Here is a 21,557-nt window from a genome sequence, read left to right as displayed (position 1 = left end):
AATAAATTCAACCCCAACTCGCCTGTTATCGAGGTGTAATTATTCCTATTGATCTGCAGCTTGTGAAGATAATGTGATCACTGAAACAAATCTCTCCTAAACTCGGCTCAATATATCAAAACCTCATCAAACTCTAGTGATGTCCGACTGTGAGACCCTCCAGCCCTCCCACCCTCCGAGATCTCCGCGTTCCTCCAACTCTGGCCTCTTGTCCATCCCCCACTCCCTTCGCCCCTCCATTGGCGGCCGTGCCTTCAGCTGCCCAGGCCCTAAGCTCTGGAATTCCCTCCCTAAACCTCTCCCCCTCTCTCCCTCTCTCTCCTCCTTTAAGACCCTCCTTAAAACCCACCTCTTTGACCAAGCTTTTGGTCACCTGTCCTAATATCTCCTTATGTGATTCAGTGTCAAATTTTATCTGATAATCGCTCCTGTGAAGTTCCTTGGGATGTTTTACTACGTTAAAGGCGCTATATAAATGCAAGTTGTTGTTGGGGTCACATAAGAACATAACACAAGAAATAGGAGCAGGAATAGGCCATTCGGCCCCTCGAGCCTGCTCCACCATTCAATCAGATCATGGCTGATCTTCGACCTCAACTCCACTTTCCCGCCCGATCCCCATATCCCTTGATTCCCTCAGTGTCCAAAAATCTATCGATCTCAGTCTTGAATATTCTCAACGACTGAGCATCCACAGCCCTCTGGGGTAGAGAATTCTAAAGATTCACAAACCCTACGAGCAGGTGGTGTGACGTAGGAGCCAGAAGATGAGTGTGGATTGTGAGGATCGAGCTGAAGGGGAACAGCATTCCGGGGGAGGAAGGGTGACGTTCGGAGACTATTTCTGCTCACAGTGGAGCAGCTTATAAAAGGCCGTAGTATTTATTATAGAAAATGGGTTATAAATATCCCAGTTACAAGTCTGAATATCAGTCAGAGTCCAGAGTAACACATTGTGTCGTAAAATGGTCCACGGGAGGGACATCAAACCCAGAGTTTGTGAGTTTTTATTGGGGCCACTTTTAAAAAGAGAATGAGAATAATTTCACTTTTCCCGTGTGAGGAGCTGCTGAGATTGAGGTGAGATGATGGAGGGAGGGGAATATTTTTGCTTTTGCAGCTCCTCCTCACCTCTCCTGAAGGTGCTGACTCAAGTCCCACTCCAGAGACTCGAGCACTTAAACCAGGCCGACACTCCCGGTGCAGTACTGAGGGAGTGCTGCACTGTCGGAGGGTCAGTACTGAGGGAGTGGTGCATTGTCGGAGGGTCAGTACTGAGGGAGTGCTGCACTGTCGGAGGGTCAGTACTGAGGGAGTGCTGCACTGTCGGAGGGTCAGTACTGAGGGAGTGCTGCACTGTCGGAGGGTCAGTACTGAGGGAGTGCTGGACTGTCGGAGGGTCAGTACTGAGGGAGTGCTGCACTGTCGGAGGGCCAGTACTGAGGGAGTGCTGCACTGTCGGAGGGTCAGTCCTGAGGGAGTGCTGCACTGTCGGAGGGTCAGTACTGAGGGAGTGCTGCACTGTCGGAGGGTCAGTCCTGAGGGAGTGCTGCACTGTCGGAGGGTCAGCACTGAGGGAGTGCTGCACTGTCGGAGGGTCAGCACTGAGGGAGTGCTGCACAGTCGGAGGGTCAGTACTGAGGGAGTGCTGCACTGTTGGAGGTCCCGTTTTTCGGAATGAGATGTTAAACCGAGACCCCGTCTGCTCTCTCAGGTTGATATCGATGATTCCATGGCACTATTTCAAAGACGAGCAGGGGAGTTCTCCCTGGTGTCCTGGCCAATATTTATCCCTCAACCAACATTGTGAAAAAACAGATTATCTGGTCATTTATCTCATTACTGTTTGTGGGATCTTGCTGTGCACAAATTGGCTGCCTACATTACAACAGTGACTACACTTCAATAAAGTATTTCATTGGCTGTAAACAATTTGGGACGTCCTGAGGATGTGAAAGTCCCAAAGCTGCTCAAACAAAGTCCTCCACAGAGAGAGCCAATAGAAAGTGTTTGAGTGGGAACCTCGATTCCTTGTCATTGAATTGAAGGGCTGGAGACTCTCACATTTTAAAATTAAACAAAGCTGTTTCACTTTAATCCTCACTCCAGCCAACAGGTGACCCGGCTCCGTCACACTCACTGGTTCTCAGTGTCTGCAGTTATTGGTTTATATTAAAACTAATAAAAGGCGGTAACGATTGATTCTGGGCAGTGTGGTCCTGATGATCAGGGATCCAGAGTCTCGATCTGGTGTTGTCTGAAAGGATCTTTTGATTGTCTGTAATTTCTGAATGTTGCAGTAAATCAGTGCGTTTATAATCAGATAATGAATAATATCCTTAATCCCTCAAACTCCAGTGTGTTCTGTTTAATCAGTGAGCTTTTCAATAGTGGCCGAGATTTAACGGGAAAATCCCATCACAAGATTTATTTTTATCTCGATCAGAATCCTGGGAGTTGAGTTGAAATCTTCATCTCATCGAAATCGAGATAAAGTCTCAAATCCAGGCACTCGGATTGGATTAGTCAGAGTGCGGGGATTGGCTGTTAATGGGCAGTGTGAGTCTGAGGATTGGGCTCGAAGGTCAGGAGCAGAACCTGGTCCAAAATCCATTGATTTTATTTCTCTCCCAACAGGGAGCTGATGTCAGAAGGAGGAGATGATCAATGGGAGAGAGAGTCTTGTCAGGACACAGTCATCTCATTGGGTCCCAGTACTGACTGATCAGTGAATAAGGACAACTGTCTGACACAGAGAACAGCTGGGGGAAAACAGCTGGAATTCAAACACCTGGAACATCTGCAAACACAGCCGGGGAAAACAGCTGGAATCCTGACACCTGGAACATCTGCAAACACCGCTGTGGAAAAACAGCTGGAATCCTAACACCTGACACGTTCGCAAACACAGCTGGGAAAAACAGCTGGAACCCCAACACCTGGAACATCTGCAAACACCGCTGTGGAAAAACAGCTGGAATCCTAACACCTGACACGTTCGCAAACACAGCTGGGAAAAACAGCTGGAACCCCAACACCTGGAATATCTGCAAACACCGCTGGGGAAAAACATCTGGAATCAGTGTCCAGTCAAAGTCGGATCGTCACAGAACGTTCACACCAGACCTCGGAGTGGAGACCCCCTGAATCACCCCCAGACAGACCGAGATCACCCCCTCTCTGAGCGAGGGTCCAGTCGGAACGATGCGTCTGTCCGGTTTGTTGCCCCTTCAGGCCCTTTGGACAGCCCTGTCTGTCTCCACACAGCACTTCCCGTCCTGGGGTCACTACGACCTGTGTAAGACTCAGATTCACTGGGACCAGGGGAGGAGTTGGGATTACATGGCCTGCCAGCCCGAGGCGGAGCTGGTCAGCAGGTTCCTGAGGGTGAGGTTGGATCCCCCCAACAGTACGTGTGGAGAGACCCCGGAGATGTACTGCACGCTGGTGAGTAGAAGCCTTTCACACCCAGTCTCTGTTGTGTGTCACGCTGGGAATGGACGGTCACTGAATGGCCTTTATCAAAGTGAGTCATTACTTAGAATTACAGAGAATGTACAGCACAGAAACAGGCCATTCGGCCCAACTGGTCTATACTGGTGTTTATGCTCCACACGAGCCTCCTCCCACCCGGAGTATTGCACTGTCGGAGGGTCAGTACTGAGGGAGCGCTGCACTGTCGGAGGGTCAGTACTGAGGGAGTATTGCACTGTCGGTGAGTCAGTACTGAGGGAGTGCTGCACTGTCGGAGGGTCAGTACTGAGGGAGTGCTGCACTGTCGGAGGGTCGGTACTGAGGGAGTGCTGCACTGTCGGAGGGTCAGTACTGAGGGAGTGCTGCACTGTCGGAGGTGCCGTCTTTTGGATGAGACGTTAAACCCAGATCCCATCTGCCCTCTCGGGTGGACGTGAACGATCCCAGGGTTACTATTTCGAGGAAGAGTAGGGGAGTCTCCCCGGTGTCCTGGCCAATATTTATCCCTCAACCAACATCAAAAACAGATGATCCGGTCAAAAAAAGTCCTTCATTGGCTGTGAAGAAAGAAACAAAGATCTTCCATTTCTATAGCGCCTTTCACATCCTCAGGACGTCCCAAATCGCTTTACAGCCAATGAGGTACATTTTGAAGTTTAGTCACTGTTGTCATGTTGGAAATGCAGCAGCCAATTTGTGCACAGCAAGATCCCCCAAACAGCAATGTGAGAAATGACCCGATAATCTGTTTTAATGATTGGTTGAGGATAAATATTAACTTCCTGCCGCCATATTGGGACCTTAGTTGGCCGGTTTACGCCTGAGAAACGGAGCCTTGTTGTTCGGCCGGTATCTCGTAGTTTGTATATTTTTTATTCTGTAACTGTGTTTTTTACTCGTGTCCTCTCTCCTTCTCTCCCAATCTGTTCCCTCTCCTGAACTTCTGTTCTCTGATTCTGTTCTCTGATTCAGTATTCAATGTGAGTGGGTGAGTGAGACGGAAAGACTGCAGGGTGAGAATGGATTCAGACTCTGGCTGTAGTGTTGGTGCAAAGACAGCAATTCCTGCACAGATGCTGCAGATTTTAAAATTCTCATCCTCGTGTTCAAATCCCTCCATGGCCTCTCCCCTCCCTATCTCTGTAACCTCGTCAACCCTACAACCCTCCGAGATCTCTGTAACCTCGTCAACCCTACAACCCTCCGAGATCTCTGTAACCTCGTCAACCCTACAACCCTCCGAGATCTCTGTAACCTCGTCAACCCTACAACCCTCCGAGATCTCTGTAACCTCGTCAACCCTACAACCCTCCGAGATCTCTGTAACCTCCCCCAACCCTACAACCCTCCGAGATCTCTGTAACCTCCCCCAACCCTACAACCCTCCGAGATCTCTGTAAACTCCCCCAACCCTACAACCCTCCGAGATCTCTGTAACCTCATCAACCCTACAACCCTCCGAGATCTCTGTAACCTCCCCCAACCCTACAACCCTCCGAGATCTCTGTAACCTCCCCCACCCTACAACCCTCCGAGATCTCTGTAACCTCGTCAACCCTACAACCCTCCGAGATCTCTGTAACCTCGTCAACCCTACAACCCTCCGAGATCTCTGCGCTCCTCCAATTCTGGCCTTTTGCCCATCCCCAATCTTCTTCACTCCCCCATTGGCGGCCGTGCCTTCAGCTGCCTGGGCCCTGAGCTCTGGAATTCCCTCCCTCGACCTCTCCGTCTCTCCACCTCTCTCTCCTCCTTTAAGACACTCCTCAAAACTTACCTCTTTGACCAAGCTTTTGGTCACCTGTCCGAATATCTCTTTCCATGACATGGGTTTCAATTTTTGTTTGATAATCGCTCCTGTGAAGGGCTTTGGGAAGTTTTACTCCATTAAAGGCGCTATATAAATGCAGGTTGTTGTTGTGGTGATATAATGTTTGGATCCAGTGGTGTCGAGGTTCTGTTGCAGGACGAGGAATCAGAGAATGTAACTTCAAATCCCACCCGGACAGTTTGAGAATTTGAGTTCAGTTTAAAAAATCTGGAAATAAAAATCTGGTCTCAGTAAAAGTGACCATGAAACTGTCGGATTGTCGTAAAAACCCAACTGGTTCATTAATGTCCTTGAGGGAAGGAAACCTGCCGTCCTTACCCGGTCTGGGCCTATATGTGACTCCAGTCCGAGGGCCGAGAGGCCCTTTAATATCGGGGCCCAGGTTTTTAAATCTCTGCATTTTTTAAATCTTTTCCTGTGAGCTGTAAAATCAGACTGAACAAAGAGCCAATGATGGACGTGTTTCTCTAAAGTGTGGGAGCTCAGGTTCGAATTCAGATAATGGGCTATATTTATATCAAAGGCCGCGGTTTCACCCAGTCTGACTCACATTCTGGGCTCCACTTCCCGCAATATCACTAATTTTACCAAAGTCTCTCGACAGCAGAATGAAGGGGTTACGATCAATATTTCAGCATCTCCAGGACATGATGTTCAATGTCAGCTGACCAACTGAATCCATGGCCTTGTTACTGATTATATCGCTCACCTTCTCTCCCCGGAAAGTCTGTTAATAATTGATGTAAAGTTGCTTCTCCAGAGAACAAAACATGGTTGAGGTTTGATTGAAATACTGAGGGGACAGTGTGAGGAGAGGGGAGGGGAGTATTGGTGAGTGAAGCAAACACTGTCGGGAACATTGGAACAGCAGGAGGCCATTCAGCCCCTCGAGCCTGTTCCGCCATTCAATTAGATCATGGCTGATCTGTACCTTAACCCCATTTACCCGCCTTTGCTCCGTATCCCTCGATACCCTCACCCAACAAAAATCTATCGATCTCAGTCTTGAAAGCTCCAATTGACCCCCAGCATCCACAGCCTTTTGGGGGAGAGAGTTCCAGATTTCCACTCCCCTTTGTGTGAAGAAATGCTTCCTGACATCACCCCTGAACGGCCGAGCTCTAATTTTAAGATTATTCCCCCTTGTTCTGGACTCTCCCACCAGAGGAAATAGTTTCTCTCCATCTACCCTATCGATTCCCTTTATCATTTTAAACACCTCGATCAGATCTCCCCTCAATCTTCTAAACTCGAGGGAATACAATCCTGGTTTATGCAACCTGTCCTCATAATTTGACCCATTAAGCCCCGAGTGTGCGCTGTCAGTGTGCCCGTGTTTCAGTCCGAGCAGTCCGAGCCCGCATGCAGCAAGACCTGGACAACATCCAGGCTTGGGCTCATAAGTGGCAAGTAACATTCGCACCGGACAAGTGCCAGGCAATGACCATCTCCAACAAGAGAGAGTCTAACCACCTCCCCTTGACATTCAATGGCATTACCATCGCCGAATCCCCCACCATCAACATCCTGGGGGTCACCATTGACCCGAAACTTAACTGGACCAGCCGTATAAATACTGTGGCTACAAGAGCAGGTCAGAGGCTGGGTATTCTGCGGTGAGTGACTCACCTCCTGACTCCCCAAAGCCTTTCCACCATCTACAAAGCACAAGTCAGGAGTGTGATGGAATACTCTCCACTTGCCTGGATGAGTGCAGCTCCAACAACACTCAAGAAGCTCGACACCATCCAGGACAAAGCAGCCCGCTTGATTGGCACCCCATCCACCACCCTAAACATTCACTCCCTTCACCACCGGCGCACTGTGGCTGCAGTGTGTACCATCCACAGGATGCACTGCAGCAACTCGCCAAGGCTTCTTCGACAGCACCTCCCAAACCCGCGACCTCTACCACCTAGAAGGACAAGAGCAGCAGGCACATGGGAACAACACCACCTGCACGTTCCCCTCCAAGTCACACACCATCCCGACTTGGAAATATATCGCTGTTCCTTCATTGTCGCTGGGTCAAAATCCTAGAACTCCCTTCCTAACAGCACTGTGGGAGAATCGTCACCACACGGACTGCAGCGGTTCAAGAAGGCGGCTCACCACCACCTTCTCGAGGGCAATTAGGGATGGGCAATAAATGCCGGCCTCGCCAGCGATGCCCACATCCCATGAACGAATAAAATAAAAGATCAGCTTGAGTATATTATTTGGAGACCTTCCCTGAACCATTGATATCTGACCCTCCCGGACCCCCCACCAGAGCCCCCCACCAACTGAACCCCACCAGACCCACTCCAAACCCACCCCCCCCCGATCTCCCACCAGACTCCCAACACCCCCCACCAGAACCTCCCCCCGAACCCCACCAGACCCACTCCAAACCCCCCCGATCTCCCACCAGACTCCCAACACCCCCCACCAGAACCTCCCCCCGAACCCCACCAGACCCACTCCAAACCCCCCCGATCTCCCACCAGACTCCCAACACCCCCCACCAGAACCTCCCCCCGAACCCCACCAGACCCACTCCAAACCCCCCCGATCTCCCACCAGACTCCCAACACCCCCCACCAGAACCTCACACCGAACCCCACCAGACCCACCCCAAACCCCCCATCCGCCCACCAGACCCCCAACAACCCCCCCCCCCCAACCCCACGAGACCCACCCTGACTCACCCCCGACCCCCTCCCCCAGACCACTGCAGCACTTCGACCTTCCCCTGAACCCCCTGCCCTCAGAAAGGGTTTTAATAGAGTAAATAAGGAGAAACTGTTTCCAGTGGCAGGAGGGTCGGGAACCAGAGGACACAGATTTAAGGTAATTCGTGAAAAATCCAGAGCGGAGATAAGGAGAATTTTTTTTATGCAGCGAGTTGTTCTGATCTGGAATGCGCTGCCTGACAGAGTGGTGGAAGCAGATTCAATAATAACTTTCAAAAGGGAATTGGATAAATACTTGAAAAGGAGAAATTTGCAGGGCTGTGGGGAAAGAGCAGGGGGAGTGGACGAATTGGATAGTTCTTTCAAAGAGCCAGCACAGGCTCGATGGACCGAATGGCCTCCTTCTGTGCTGTAATATTCTATGATTCTATGGACTGAGGGACACTCTGTGGGGCCTGTTGTTAGACTCACTCCCCCAGTTATATTGTTCACTCCCCCTGGACTGAGGGACACACTGTGGGGCCTGTTGTTAGACTCACTCCCCCAGTTATATTGTTCACTCCCCCTGGACTGAGGGACACACTGTGGGCCCTGTTGTTAGACTCACTCCCCCAGTTATATTTTTCCCTCCCCCTGGACTGAGGGACACACTGTGGGGCCTGTTGTTAGACTCACTCCCCCAGTTATATTGTTCACTCCCCCTGGACTGAGGGACACACTGTGGGGCCTGTTGTTAGACTCACTCCCCCAGTTATATTGTTCACTCCCCCTGGACTGAGGGACACACTGTGGGGCCTGTTGTTAGACTCACTCCCCCAGTTATATTGTTCACTCCCCCTGGACTGAGGGACACACTGTGGGGCCTGTTGTTAGACTCACTCCCCCAGTTATATTGTTCACTCCCCCTGGACTGAGGGACACACTGTGGGCCCTGTTGTTAGACTCACTCCCCCAGTTATATTGTTCACTCCCCCTGGACTGAGGGACACACTGTGGGCCCTGTTGTTAGACTCACTCCCCCAGTTATATTGTTCACTCCCCCTGGACTGAGGGACACACTGTGGGGCCTGTTGTTAGACCCACTCCCCCAGTTATATTGTTCACTCCCCCTGGACTGAGGGACACACTGTGGGGCCTGTTGTTAGACTCACTCCCCCAGTTATATTGTTCACTCCCCCTGGACTGAGGGACACACTGTGGGCCCTGTTGTTAGACTCACTCCCCCAGTTATATTGTTCACTCCCCCTGGACTGAGGGACACTCTGTGGGGCCTGTTGTTAGACTCACTCCCCCAGTTATATTGTTCACTCCCCCTGGACTGAGGGACACACTGTGGGCCCTGTTGTTAGACTCACTCCCCCAGTTATATTTTTCCCTCCTTCTCACAACCTTCTCTAAACAGACAGCTTTTCCCAACAGAAACCCTGACTGTTGTGTCGAAGGCTCAGTCCAGGCAGGAGTTGGAAGGTCGAGTTATCTCCCTGTCACCCTGTCCCTGTCTCTCCTCCCCTTCAATACACGTCCAGCTCACTCACTCACACAGAAAGGAGATGAGAAGCAGTCGTTCACTAACACTGTTTAACAAAGGAGATGGGAGATCGGAGGAGGGACTGATTCAATCTCACAACACTTCCCAACAAAAAGCAGAAACTCAATCCCATTAATTCACAAACTGAATGTTTGAGTCAAAATGAAATGGGATGAATTAAATCCACTTTCCATTTCAGTGGATTGTGTTTAAAATGTAAATGAGATGAGCTTCCTCTTTAAACCGGGCCAGGTTTCCACTTTAAAGGAGTAATGATCCTTTGTTGCTGGGTTTATTCCCCTGTGGGTCAGCATTGAGGAGTGGGGCTGTGGACAGAAGCAGGACTGACTGCCGTTTGCTTGTTAATACACGGCCCGTTCTCTGCCCGTTCACCCTTCGACCTCCCGCTGACCTCGTGCCCAGAGTCCACCTTCAGTTCGATTTGGTTCGCGGGTCGATAAACGTGTGTGAAAAGGAGACGGGATAATGTCTGGGCTCACCCTTTCCCTCCTGCATTTTCAGGGTTTCTTTCCACTCACAACAACAACTACCTGCATTTATATAGCGCCTTTAACGTGGTAAAACATCCTAAGTTGCTTCACAGGACCGTAAATCAGACAAAAATTGACACCGAGCCAAAGAAGGAGATATTAGTACAGGAGACCAAAAGCTTGGTCAAAGAGGTAGGTTTTAAGGAGGTCTTAAAGGAGAAGAGAGGGGGGGAGAGGTTTAGGGGGGGAATTCCAGAGCTCAGGGTCTAGACAGCTGAAGGCACGGCCGCCAATGGTGGGGTGAAGGAATTGCGGGATGGACAAGAGGCCAGAATTGGAGGAGAACAGAGATAGGGAGGGGTGTAGGGCTGGAGGAGGTTATAGAGATAGGGAGGGGTGTAGGGCTGGAGGGGGTTACAGAGATAGGGAGGGGTGTAGGGCTGGAGGGGGTTACAGAGATAGGGAGGGGTGTAGGGCTGGAGGGGGTTACAGAGATAGGGAGGGGTGTAGGGCTGAAGGGGGTTACAGAGATAGGGAGGGGTGTAGGGCTGGAGGAGGTTACAGAGATAGGGAGGGGTGTAGGGCTGGAGGGGGTTACAGAGATAGGGAGGGGTGTAGGGCTGGAGGAGGTTACAGAGATAGGGAGGGGTGTAGGGCTGGAGGGGGTTACAGAGATAGGGAGGGGTGTAGGGCTGGAGGGGGTTACAGAGATAGGGAGGGGTGTAGGGCTGGAGGGGGTTACAGAGATAGGGAGGGGTGTAGGGCTGAAGGGGGTTACAGAGATAGGGAGGGGTGTAGGGCTGGAGGAGGTTACAGAGATAGGGAGGGGTGTAGGGCTGGAGGGGGTTACAGAGATAGGGAGGGGTGTAGGGCTGGAGGAGGTTACAGAGATAGGGAGGGGTGTGGGGCTGGAGGGGGTTACAGAGATAGGGAGGGGTGTGCGGCTGGAGGGGGTTACAGAGATAGGGAGGGGTGTAGGGCTGGAGGGGGTTACAGAGATAGGGAGGGGTGTGGGGCTGGAGGGGGTTACAGAGATGGGGAGGGGTGTAGGGCTGGAGGAGGTTACAGAGATAGGGAGGGGTGTGGGGCTGGAGGGGGTTACAGAGATAGGGAGGGGTGTAGGGCTGAAGGGGGTTACAGAGATAGGGAGGGGTGTGGGGCTGGAGGGGGTTACAGAGATAGGGAGGGGTGTAGGGCTGGAGGGGGTTACAGAGATAGGGAGGGGTGTAGGGCTGAAGGGGGTTACAGAGATAGGGAGGGGTGTTGGGCTGGAGGGGGTTACAGAGATAGGGAGGGGTGTAGGGCTGGAGGGGGTTACAGAGATAGGGAGGGGTGTTGGGCTGGAGGGGGTTACAGAGATAGGGAGGGGTGTAGGGCTGAAGGGGGTTACAGAGATAGGGAGGGGTGTAGGGCTGGAGGGGGTTACAGAGACGGGAGGGGTGTAGGGCTGAAGGGGGTTACAGAGATAGGGAGGGGTGTAGGGCTGGAGGGGGTTACAGAGATAGGGAGGGGTGTTGGGCTGGAGGGGGTTACAGAGATAGGGAGGGGTGTGGGGCTGGAGGAGGTTACAGAGATAGGGAGGGGTGTAGGGCTGGAGGGGGTTACAGAGATAGGGAGGGGTGTTGGGCTGGAGGGGGTTACAGAGATAGGGAGGGGTGTGGAGCTGGAGGAGGTTACAGAGATAGGGAGGGGTGTAGGGCTGGAGGGGGTTACAGAGACAGGGAGGGGTGTGGGGCTGGAGGGGGTTACAGAGATAGGGAGGGGTGTAGGGCTGGAGGGGGTTACAGAGATAGGGAGGGGTGTGGGGCTGGAGGGGGTTACAGAGATAGGGAGGGGTGTAGGGCTGGAGGGGGTTACAGAGATAGGGAGGGGTGTGGGGCTGGAGGGGGTTACAGAGATAGGGAGGGGTGTAGGGCTGGAGGAGGTTACAGAGATAGGGAGGGGTGTAGGGCTGGAGGAGGTTACAGAGATAGGGAGGGGTGTAGGGCTGAAGGGGGTTACAGAGATAGGGAGGGGTGTAGGGCTGGAGGGGGTTACAGAGATAGGGAGGGGTGTGGGGCTGGAGGGGGTTACAGAGATCGGGAGGGGTGTAGGGCTGGAGGGGGTTACAGAGATAGGGAGGGGTGTGGGGCTGGAGGAGGTTACAGAGATCGGGAGGGGTGTAGGGCTGGAGGAGGTTACAGAGATAGGGAGGGGTGTGGGGCTGGAGGGGGTTACAGAGATAGGGAGGGGTGTGGGGCTGGAGGAGGTTACAGAGATAGGGAGGGGTGTAGGGCTGGAGGAGGTTACAGAGATAGGGAGGGGTTTGGGGCTGGAGGAGGTTACAGAGATAGGGAGGGGTGTGGGGCTGGAGGAGGTTACAGAGATAGGGAGGGGTGTAGGGCTGGAGGGGGTTACAGAGATAGGGAGGGGCGAGGCCATGGAGGGATTTGAACAAGAGGAAGAGAATTTTAAAATCAGAATTAAAATCACTGATGATTGAAATCCGAATGATTGAAGCTTTGCCACAAGTGCTGATCGATACTGAATCATTTATAGTATTGAAAAGGTCACTGGGTAAATACTGAGAGAGGAATTAAAAAGTGTCCGAGAGCAGGAAAACAGGACCATCGAAAACCAGCCCCAATTGGGGCCGAAATTCAGCCCCGGCAAAACGGGCCAAACACTCGCCTCCTGAGTTAAAATCCCCGTCTCTCATAGAATGGGACCGGGGATGAGGGACTTCAGGTGTGGGGAGACTGGAGAAGCTGGGATTGTTCTCCTCAGAGCAGAGAAGGTTAAGGGGAGATTTAACAGAGGTGTTCAATATAATGAGGGATTTTCACAGAGTAGAGAGGGAGAAACTGTTTCCAGTGGTGGGAGGGTCGGTCACCAGAGGACACAGATTTAAGGGAATTGGCAAAAAAGCCAGGAGGGAGATGAGAATTTTTTACGCGGCGAGTTGTTCTGATCTGGAATGCGCTGCCTGAAAGGGCGGTGGAAGCAGATTCAATAATAACTTTCTAAGGAGAATTGGATAAATACTTGAAAAGGAAACAATTGCAGGGCTGTGAAAGAAAGGAAGACAGAGAGACTTGTGTTTCTATCACACCTTTCAGGACCTCAGGATGTCCCAAAGCTTCACAGCCAATTAAATACTTTTTTGAAGTGTAGTCACTGTTGTAATGTAGGAAAAGCGGCAGCCAATTTGCGCACAGCAAGATCCCACAAACAGCAATGAGATAAATGACCAGACAATCTGTTTTCAGTGTTGGTTGAAGGATAAATATTGACCGGGGAGAACGCCTCTGCTTTTCTTTGAATAGTGAAATGGGATCTTTTACGTCCACCTGAGAGGGCAGACAGGACCTCAGTTTAATGTCTCATCCAAAAGACGGCACCTCTGACAGTGCAGCACTCCCTCAGTACTGCCCTGGGAATGTCGGCCTAGATTATGGAGCTCAAGTCTCTGGAGTAGGTCTTGAACCCATGACCTTCTGTCTCAGAGGTGAGAGTGCTGCCCACTGCGCCAGTATAACCCCGTGCTGTGACCCCCAATATTCTGATTGTTTGTTTAACAGCCTGGGAACATTGTGCTGATGGTTTCAGTGACCTGTCCACTAAAACCCCGAGATCTCTCTCCTGCTCCAACACCTCAAGTACATTCCCATTTAGCACATAATCCACATCAACCTTCCCTCTGCCCAATCTCATGACCTTACATTTCTCTGTATTAAACTGGATTTGCCATTTCTCCGCCCATTGATCGAACTTGTCAAGATCCTTTTGAATTTGTTCCCATTGATATTCATCATTTTCCACTGCTCCCAAGTTGGTATCGTCTGAAAATTTGGACACAATTCCTTCTTCGAAATCATTTATAAAAATTATAAACAGCGGCCCCGACACTGAACCTTGTGACACTCCCCTGGTAACTGTCGGCCAATCAGAGACCTGCCCATCCCCCACTACTCATTATCTTCCAATCATATCCCAATCCAGTTTAATCCATTCCCATCTGTCCCGTGGGCTTGGACCTTATGTTGTTGCCTATTATTTGGGACATTGTTAAATGTCTTCCTGAATCCTGGGGAGACAACATCCACCGTCTCCCCCGATCTACTCGGTCTGTCATCTCCTCAAAGAAATCCAATCAATAAGTCAAGCACCACCTCCCATTGTCTCGAATTAGCTCATGTCTCACAAGATGACCCTTATATTATCCCTCCCAATACTTTCAAACACTTTCCCAACACTGGAAGTAAAGCTTGTGGGTCTGTGATTCGATGGTTCATCCCTCGCCCCTTTCTGGGACTCACATTTGGGATTTTCTGATCCTCTGGGATTTGGTCCGAGTCTCGTCAACTCTGAAAAATATCCACAAGACTCTCAATCGTTTGTGTCGATTCCTTCAGACCCCTGGAATGAAACGTATCAGATCCAGGAGCCTCATCTCCCTTGAGCTTCAACAACCTCCCCAACATGTCCTCTCCACATTTCCCCATCTACATTCACCTTTAAACTGGACCCCAATTCTGACCTTTCTCCCTCCATTTCTTTTGTAAACATTGTTAAAAAACGAACGGTTAGAAGCTTCAGCAATTTCTCTATTTCCGGACATGACCTCCCCATCGTCACAGTTTGTGACTGTGTGTAAATTTCAGGCTCCCGGTGAATGACTGACTTTATTGTGATTGGATTGTTTTGTGTCTGTAACCGTGCGGAGTCTGCTGTGTGACGGAGTCACGCCAGATGGGAGAAGAATGTGGTATTTCTGTTTGTCTGGGATTGGTTTGATGGCCGTCCATAGGAATTACTGGAGGGGAAAAGACCAAGGTCGATCTCGTTCACCTTCCACCATCCTGGTAATCACATGATCCAATGGTAATGGAGTTATTGACCAATCACAGCAATCAATCTCTATCAATGCGTCTCCAACAGACCCAGACATGAGGTGAGGAAAACCCCCAGTGGGGGAGAGCTTTGGGAACCATAGGTCCAAAGTCCCCTGTTCCTCCCGAGCCTGTTACACTCAGCACACGTCATGTCTCAAATTACTCAGATACTGGATCCCAAAATATTATTTCTGAATGAAATCGATGTAATTTGTATTTGAGTGAATCAATACTAACTGTTCCCACCGTCTCCCTGGGGAACCTGTTCCATAGATTGACCACTCGCTCACTGAAATATTGTTCCCACAGATGAGTTTTGAATTGACCCCCTTCGAGCGCAGGCCATGTCCTCGGGTTCTACTGTTCTGGACAAGGTGAAACAGCTGGTCATGGTCGACATTATCCAGTCCCTTTAGAATCCTAAAAAACTGGAATCAGATCACCTCTCGATCTTCTCTTTCCCAAGTGAGAATATTCCCAATTTACATAATCGCTCCTCATAATCCAATCTCTCCATCCCCTCAATCATTCTGTATCCTTTCAAAAGCTGCAATATCCTTTTTGTACTGTGGTGACCAGAACTGTACACGGTATTCTAACATCTGTACACGGTATTCTAACATCTGTACACTGTGTTCTAACATCTGTACATGGTTATTCGAAGATCTGTACACGGTATTCCATGAACTGTACACTGTATTCTCCGTGCGGTCGCACCAATGATTTATAAAGTGACGAGATTATCTCACTATTTTGCTCCCTTTAAATTCACTCACTGTCCATGAGTTTGAAGGAGGATGTGATTAACCAGGAATCCTTGTCTCAGCGAATTCTCTACCTGTGTTGTGAGGTTTGCTCGAACTGTCGACTTAAAGGGAGGAACATCACTCCTTCTGGAGAAACACAGTCTGTGTGACTCACTCGGCTAAAAGTCTGACAGCCAATTATTTCCAAATCCGAGCACCAATTATGAAAATCCCAGCGAGTCTCGACAGCTGGTGAATGTTAACGGGAAGTGTCGGCTTCTCTTCTTTGAGCCGAGTCAAGTGATTCGGTTCCGTGTTCTCCAGAAATTTCTCCCAGAAAAGGGGTCCGGTGATGTGGTGATTTTGTTACAAACATGGAAATGACGGGCAGGAAAGGACCAGCTGGTCCATCAAGCCTGTTATTGGCCGAATAATCCAGAGATCGTGAGTTCAAATCCCACCATGGGCAGTTTGAGAATTTGAATTCATAGAATCGTAGAATCTTGCAGCACAGAAGGAGGCCATTCGGCCCATCGTGCCTGTGCCAGCTCTTTGAAAGAGCTATCCAATTAGTCCCACTCCCCCGCTCTTTCCCCATAGTCCTGTGAATTTTTCCTCTCCAGTATTAATCCAATTCCCTTTTGAAAGTTATTATTGAATCTGCTTCCACCGCCCTTTCAGGCAGCGCATTCCAGATCAGAACAACTCGCTGCGTAAAAACATTCTCCTCATCTCCCCTCTGGTTCTTTCACCAATTACCTTAAATCTGTGTCCTCTGGTTACCGACCCTCCTGTCAATGGAAACAGTTTCTCCTTATTTACTCGATCAAAACCCTTCATGATTTTGAACACCTCGATTAAATCTCCCCTTAATCTACTCTGCTCTGAGGAGAACAATCCCAGCTTCTCCAGTCTCTCCACATAACGGAAGTCCCTCATCCCTGGTCCCATTCTGGTAAATCTCCTCTGCACCCTCTCCAAGGCCTTGACATCCTTCCTAAAGTGTGGTGCCCAGAATTGGACACAATTCTCCAGCTGAGGCCTGACCAGTGATTTATAAAGGTTTAGCATAACCTCCTTGCTTTTGTCCTCTCTGCCTCTGTTTATAAAGCCCAGAATCCCGTATGCTTTTATTCAGTTTAAATAAATCTGGAAATAAAAATCTAGTCTCAATAAAAGTGACCATGAAACTGTCGGATTGTCGTAAAAACCCAACTGGTTCACTAATGTCCTTTAGGGAAGGAAACCTGCCGTCCTTACCCGGTCTGGGCCTATATGTGACTCCAGTCCCACACCAACGTGGTTGACCCTTAACCTCCCTCTGAAGTGGCCGAGCGAGACACTCAGTTTGTATCAAACCCGCTCCCAGTGGTTCAAGAAGAAGGCCCAGCACCACCTTCTCAGGGCAACTGGGGATGGGCAATAAATGCCGGCCTTGCCAGCGACGCCCACATCCCCAGAATCAATTTAATAAACGAACGATGTTTTAAGTCCACATCTTCCCAGGGAGCTCGGTGGGATTCTCAGCGTCGAAATTTAATTACAGAGAATCTGAGCCGGTGGAAATGAATGTTTGTTCATGTTAATAAAACCCAGAACTCTGCACCTGGTGTTTTTGTTTAAACATTTCAGTAATGAGCCGAGCACAGGGAGGTTTCAAGAGAACAGAAACCTGACTGGAAAAAGAATGATAATCTCCAGCAAATATTAAACAAGCAGGAGGCCATTCAGCCCCTCAAACCTGTTACATAGGAACAGGAGGAGGCCATTCATCCGCTCGAATCTATTACATAGGAACAGGAGGAGGCCATTCAGCCCCTCGAACCTGTTACATAGGAACAGAAGGAGGCCATTCAGCCCCTCGAACCTGTTACATAGGAACAGGAGGAGGCTATTCAGCCCCTCAAGCCTGTTCCGCCATTCAATTAGATCATGGCTGATCTATATCTTAACCCCAATTACCCGCCTTTGCTCCGTATCCCTCGACACCCAACAATCTATCGATCTCAGTCTTGAAAGATCCAATTGACCCCCAGCATCCACAGCCTTTTGGGGGAGAGAGTTCCAGATTTCCACTCCCCTTTGTGTGAAGAAATGCTTCCTGACATCACCCCTGAACGGCCGAGCTCTAATTTTAAGATTATTCCCCCTTGTTCTGGACTCTCCCACCAGAGGAAATAGTTTCTCTCCATCGACTCTATCAAATCCCTTTTAACATTTTAAACACCTCGATTAGATCATCCCTCAACCTTCTAAACTCGAGGGAAACCAAACATGTTCAGACAACCTGTCCTCATAATTTAACCCTTTTAGCCCCGGTATCATTAACAGCAATGTGATAATGAGCAGATAATCTGTTTCAGTGATGTTAGTTGAGGGATTAATATTGACCTCGACACCGGGGTGAACTCCCCTGCTCTACTTCCAATAGTGGCCGTGGGATCTTCTACGCCCAATTGAGAGGGCAGACGGGGCCTCGGTTTAATGTCTCATCTGAAGGACGGCACCTCCGACAGTGCAGCACTCCCTCAGTACTGACCCTCCGACAGTGCAGCACTCCCTCAGTACTGACCCTCCGACAGTGCAGCACTCCCTCAGTACTGACCCTCCGACAGTGCAGCACTCCCTCAGTACTGACCCTCCGACAGTGCAGCACTCCCTCAGTACTGACCCTCCAACAGTGCTGCACTCCCTCAGTACTGACCCTCCGACAGTGCAACACTCCTTCAGTACTGCACTGTGAGTGTAGGCCTGGATTATGTACTCGAGTCTCTGGAGTGGGCCTTGTACCCATGACCTAGCCTGTCTGTCTCTATCGGTGTTTATAATTAAATATGAACGTGGGCAATACAGAGAACGGGAAACAGAGAATAACAGGAGACGGCCCCGAGACTCCTCATCATTCAAACTGGTCGATAGAAAAATCCATCCCCTGATGACAGGGTCACAAGGTCAGTCAGTCATTACCTCAACATCTGGAAACAGCCTCTTAAAACACCGTCCGGTTAGAATCAGGTCTGTGTGCAGCTGCTGACGGACTCACTGCATGGAGAGAGAGAGGGAGAGAGAGAGAGGGAGGGTACCCATTGGAGGAGGGGGAGAGAGGGAGGGTACCCATTGGAGGAGGGGGAGAGAGGGAGGGTACCCATTGGAGGAGGGGAGAGAGAGGGTACCCATTGGAGGAGGGGGAGAGAGGGAGGGTACCCATTGGAGGAGGGGAGAGAGAGGGTACCCATTGGAGGAGGGGAGAGAGAGGGAGGGTACCCATTGGAGGAGGGGAGAGAGAGGGTACCCATTGGAGGAGGGGAGAGAGAGGGTACCCATTGGAGGAGGGGAGAGAGGGAGGGTACCCATTGGGGGAGGGGAGAGAGAGAGAGGGTACCCATTGGAGGAGGGGAGAGAGAGGGTACCCATTGGAGGAGGGGGAGAGAGGGAGGGTACCCATTGGAGGAGGGGAGAGAGAGGGAGGGTACCCATTGGAGGAGGGGAGAGAGAGGGTACCCATTGGAGGAGGGGAGAGAGAGGGAGGGTACCCATTGGGGGAGGGGAGAGAGAGAGAGGGTACCCATTGGAGGAGGGGGAGAGAGGGAGGGTACCCATTGGAGGAGGGGAGAGAGAGGGAGGGTACCCATTGGAGGAGGGGAGGAGGGGAGAGAGAGGGAGGGTACCCATTGGAGGAGGGGGAGAGAGGGAGGGTACCCATTGGAGGAGGGGAGAGAGAGGGTACCCATTGGAGGAGGGGAGAGAGAGGGAGGGTACCCATTGGAGGAGGGGAGAGAGAGTGTACCCATTGCAGGAGGGGGGGTGAGGGAGGGTACCCATTGGAGGAGGGGAGAGAGAGGGAGGGTACCCATTGGAGGAGGGGGAGAGAGAGAGGATACCCATTGGAGGAGGGGGAGAGAGAGAGGATACCCATTGCAGGAGGGGAGAGAGGGAGGGTACCCATTGGAGGAGGGGAGAGAGAGAGGGAGGGTACCCATTGGAGGAGGGGAGAGAGAGGGAGGGTACCCATTGGAGGAGGGGAGAGAGAGGGAGGGTACCCATTGGAGGAGGGGGAGAGAGGGAAGGTACCCATTGGAGGAGGGGGAGAGAGAGAGGGAGGGTACCCATTGGAGGAGGGGAGAGAGAGGGAGGGTACCCATTGGAGGAGGGGGAGAGAGGGAGGGTACCCATTGGAGGAGGGGGAAGAGAGAGAGGGTACCCATTGAGGGGGAGGGGACAGAGAGTATTCCTGATATTGGGATCTGAAGGAACGATTTATCGCTGATAGTTTGACAGAAGCATGAGATTGAGATCAGGCAAAGAAGATAAAAAACCCTCGAAATGATCCTTTAATTCACTTTCTGAACTGTATTTATCAGAAACAATCGATCCCCTAAAATAGTCAAATTGATGAAAAAGTGAGACATCCCCATAATTAATAGCAGGATTTCCATTTGCTGTTGGGGGTTTTGTAAATGAGTCGGTGTAAAAGTCTCCAGGTTTGGAGTCTGATTTATTGTCTCTTTAACCCTCAGACAGTATAAAAGGATGGGGGTGAATTTCTGACCCGTTTTATCCTCTCGCTGCCTCTGTCCTGTCGAGATTACTGGAGAATATTTCAGCTCCTCTCTGGGACACTAAACGCTGCTCATTTTATTCTCTGTCCGATCATTAACCTCCAAACTGAGCAACTCTGCTCTAAAATTAACTGTAACAAAGGAGCTGATTACTTGGCGATGGGGAGTGACCGCAATCTGTGGGATTGTACTTTATGGAGCCACTAACTCCTGTACTTAATAATACCCTAATTAACATAATTAACCAGGGGACTGAACCGTGCAGATAGCGAGAGGTTTAGTTAGTGATAATGACAGGCTGTTACTCACACAACACATTGTAAATCCAAGATAGAAACACTTAAAGCCCTGAAATAAATGTCAAGTGGTGAGTGGATTTGGAGAAGTAACAATGATTCATAAGATGCTCCGTTTACACTCCAGTGTGGCAGGAACAGTTCCTGGAATATATGATCCGTGTATTGAAATATCTTCCCTTCCCACGTTGATGCAGCTGCACAGAGCAGGAGCCTGTTGTTTCTCTCCCTCCCTGGGCTGTGTGGTGATCTTTAATTACTGTTTCAACAACAACTACTTGCATTTATATAGCGCCTTTAACATAGTAAAACGTCCCAAGGTGCTTCACAGGAGCGTAATCGGACAAAACTTAACACCGAGTCACACAAGGAGATATTAGGACAGGAGATCAAAAGCTTGGTCAAAGAGGCAGGTTTTAAGGAGCGTCTTAAAGGAGGAGAGAGAGGTCGGGAGGTGGAGAGGTTTAGGGAGGGAATTCCAGGGTTTGGGGCCGAGGCAGCTGAAGGCACGGCCGCCAATGGTGGAGCGATTAAAATCGGGGATGCACAAGAGGCCAGAATTGGAGGAGTGCAGAGATCTCGGAGGGTTGTAGGACTGGAGGAGGTTACAGAGATAGGGAAGGGCGAGGCCATGAAGGGATTTGAACACGAGGATAAGAATTTTAAAATCGAGGCATTGCTGGACTGGGAGCCAATGTAGGTCAGTGAGCACAGGGGTGATGGGTGAACGGGCGAGTTAGGATACGGGAGGCAGAGTTTTGGATGAGCTGAAGTTTACGGAGGGTGGACGGTGGGAGGCCGGGCAGGAGAGTATTGGAATAGTCGAGCCTGGAGGTGAGAAAGGCATGGATGGTGCAGTGGAACAGGAAACAAGAAACCTGGTCCAGAAATGTGAGAATCAGAGAGAGCTCGAGCGAGTGGTGGAGAGAGACAGTCGCTCAGTCTCTCTCTTCACTCCCGCTGTGGTTTCACACTGAACTCCCACCACTGATTGCCCCTCGAGTTTCCTCACCGTTTACACACTGTCATTCCATAGAATGGTGAGTTGTAGCACTGGGACAAGGGGCTGTTAATTATGGACCG

At 50.5% G+C, this 21,557-nt stretch overlaps 1 protein-coding gene across 3 annotated transcripts in view; it reads left to right on the top strand.

The window, feature by feature from the left end:
• The first annotated feature begins 3,201 nt into the window (after positions 1–3,201).
• Positions 3,202–21,557, top strand: part of LOC137311302 (netrin-G1-like) — a 40,987-nt gene continuing 22,631 nt past the window's right edge. For all 3 annotated transcript variants that reach the window (XM_067978591.1, XM_067978590.1, XM_067978589.1), the window contains exon 1: positions 3,202–3,447. In XM_067978591.1, the coding sequence (XP_067834692.1) occupies positions 3,205–3,447 (243 nt within the window). In that variant the 5' untranslated portion in view covers positions 3,202–3,204. The remainder of the gene's footprint in view (positions 3,448–21,557) is intronic.

Source organism: Heptranchias perlo, unplaced genomic scaffold (assembly GCF_035084215.1).
Source record: "Heptranchias perlo isolate sHepPer1 unplaced genomic scaffold, sHepPer1.hap1 HAP1_SCAFFOLD_322, whole genome shotgun sequence".
Lineage (NCBI taxonomy): Eukaryota > Metazoa > Chordata > Chondrichthyes > Hexanchiformes > Hexanchidae > Heptranchias > Heptranchias perlo.
Note: the sequence above shows the minus strand (reverse complement) of the source record. Positions and strands in the feature narration are given on the sequence as shown.